General features: G+C 27.3%; 1 protein-coding gene across 2 annotated transcripts; it reads right to left on the minus strand.

The window, feature by feature from the left end:
• Positions 1-220: 220 nt before the first annotated feature.
• On the minus strand, positions 221-1,216 carry LOC111686987. Of its 2 annotated transcripts, XM_023449394.2 has the most exons (4): positions 968-1,216; positions 793-887; positions 570-726; positions 221-505 (listed from the first exon to the last, which is right to left on the minus strand). In XM_023449394.2, exons 1-4 carry the CDS (start codon positions 1,107-1,109, stop codon positions 393-395), a joined length of 507 nt encoding a protein of 168 aa, XP_023305162.2. In that variant the 5' UTR covers positions 1,110-1,216; the 3' UTR covers positions 221-392. The 2 variants fall into 2 exon arrangements, with proteins under 2 accessions (XP_023305162.2, XP_046812019.1); XM_046956063.1 differs by lacking the exon at positions 793-887.
• Positions 1,217-1,485: the final 269 nt, after the last annotated feature.

Consider the following 1,485-nt stretch of genomic DNA (forward strand, 5'->3'; position numbering starts at 1 on the left):
AGACTATAGACTAGACAATAGACTAGACTATAGACTAGACTATAGACTAGACTATAGACTAGACTATAGACTAGACTATAGACTAGACTATAGACTAGACTATTGACTAGACTAAAGACTAGACTATAGACTAGACTATAGAATATACTATAAACTAGACTATAGACTAGGCTGAACTATTGGTTATACTCTAGTATATAGGATAGACTATAGACTAGACTATAAGCTATACTATAGACTAGACTATACGGTCGACTATATACTAGAATATAATCTAAACTATAAGCTAGAGTATAGACTAGTCTATACTATACTAGTCTAGCCAGTTTATTTACTTTTATAAAATCCAAATTTAAGACTATTTACTATCCTAGATACTACATTTAATTTCTTTAGTAACCATGTGCAGAAGTTTGATAATTAATTTGAGTTGGTTTTAAAATATTCTCCTTTTCTATATCCTTATACAACGTATAAATAAGCCAAATTATTAAAGCAGAAAGACCTACAAAAATAGAAATTAATCATAAAATCATATAAGTTTGATATACACAAATGTCCTATCTTACCAAGACCCAATAAACCCGAAAAAAATATTGATACAAATATACCAGCACCAACTCCATTGATAATGGAAACAATTAATTGATATGATAAACGGAATGTATTAATAACGAAGCCAATGGCACTTAGTAACAACCAAGGAATCATCATTTTATGACGTCTCTGTAAAAAGTAATATTGATAAAATATTTAATAAGTGTTATTAAAGATTTTGTTATAATTACACACCTTTATAATACCCATTAAAAGTAGACCAGATATGGCAAACATTGACATACAAAATAATATTAATAGAGTAAATATTACATTAAAATAGGTAGCATCTTAATAAAAAGAAATAAATAAAATTATAGCAAAATAAATTTATGTACTAAAAAGGGTTCCATTGACCAAATTAACTTACCTGTTTTAGTATGCTCATGTTTTTTTAACAGCGAATTGGTGTCCACCATTGTATAAATTAAAAAAATTAATGTAGCAAAATAGGCCACAGCATTTATTCCGCCAATAATGACACCAAGTGTAGAACGACTGCAGCACTTCATATTTTGATAATTATATAAAATGGTATTCCTTTCTTAAGCTAAATTCTTTAAAAATTAACCGATTATAGAAAAATACTGAACCGTTATACAGAAAAGTTGAACGACAACTAATCATGTAAAGAAACTTTTTTAATATTTATTAAAATATGATTATTAATTTACATATAAAAAAAGAAATCTAATTACTCACCGAGTCAAAAGCGGTGAAGAACTAAAATTAACTGCAAGTAGTTATTTACATATACTTACCTAAGCATTCCAAGTAATACTTGGTAAGGACTAGTACTTAGTAGGTAGATAGATGGATAGATAGATAGGTAGATAGATAGATAGATAGATAGATAGATAGATAGATAGATAGATAGATAGATAGATA

This window comes from Lucilia cuprina, unplaced genomic scaffold (genome assembly GCF_022045245.1).
Source record: "Lucilia cuprina isolate Lc7/37 unplaced genomic scaffold, ASM2204524v1 Scaffold_5831, whole genome shotgun sequence".
Taxonomy (NCBI): Eukaryota; Metazoa; Arthropoda; class Insecta; order Diptera; family Calliphoridae; genus Lucilia; species Lucilia cuprina.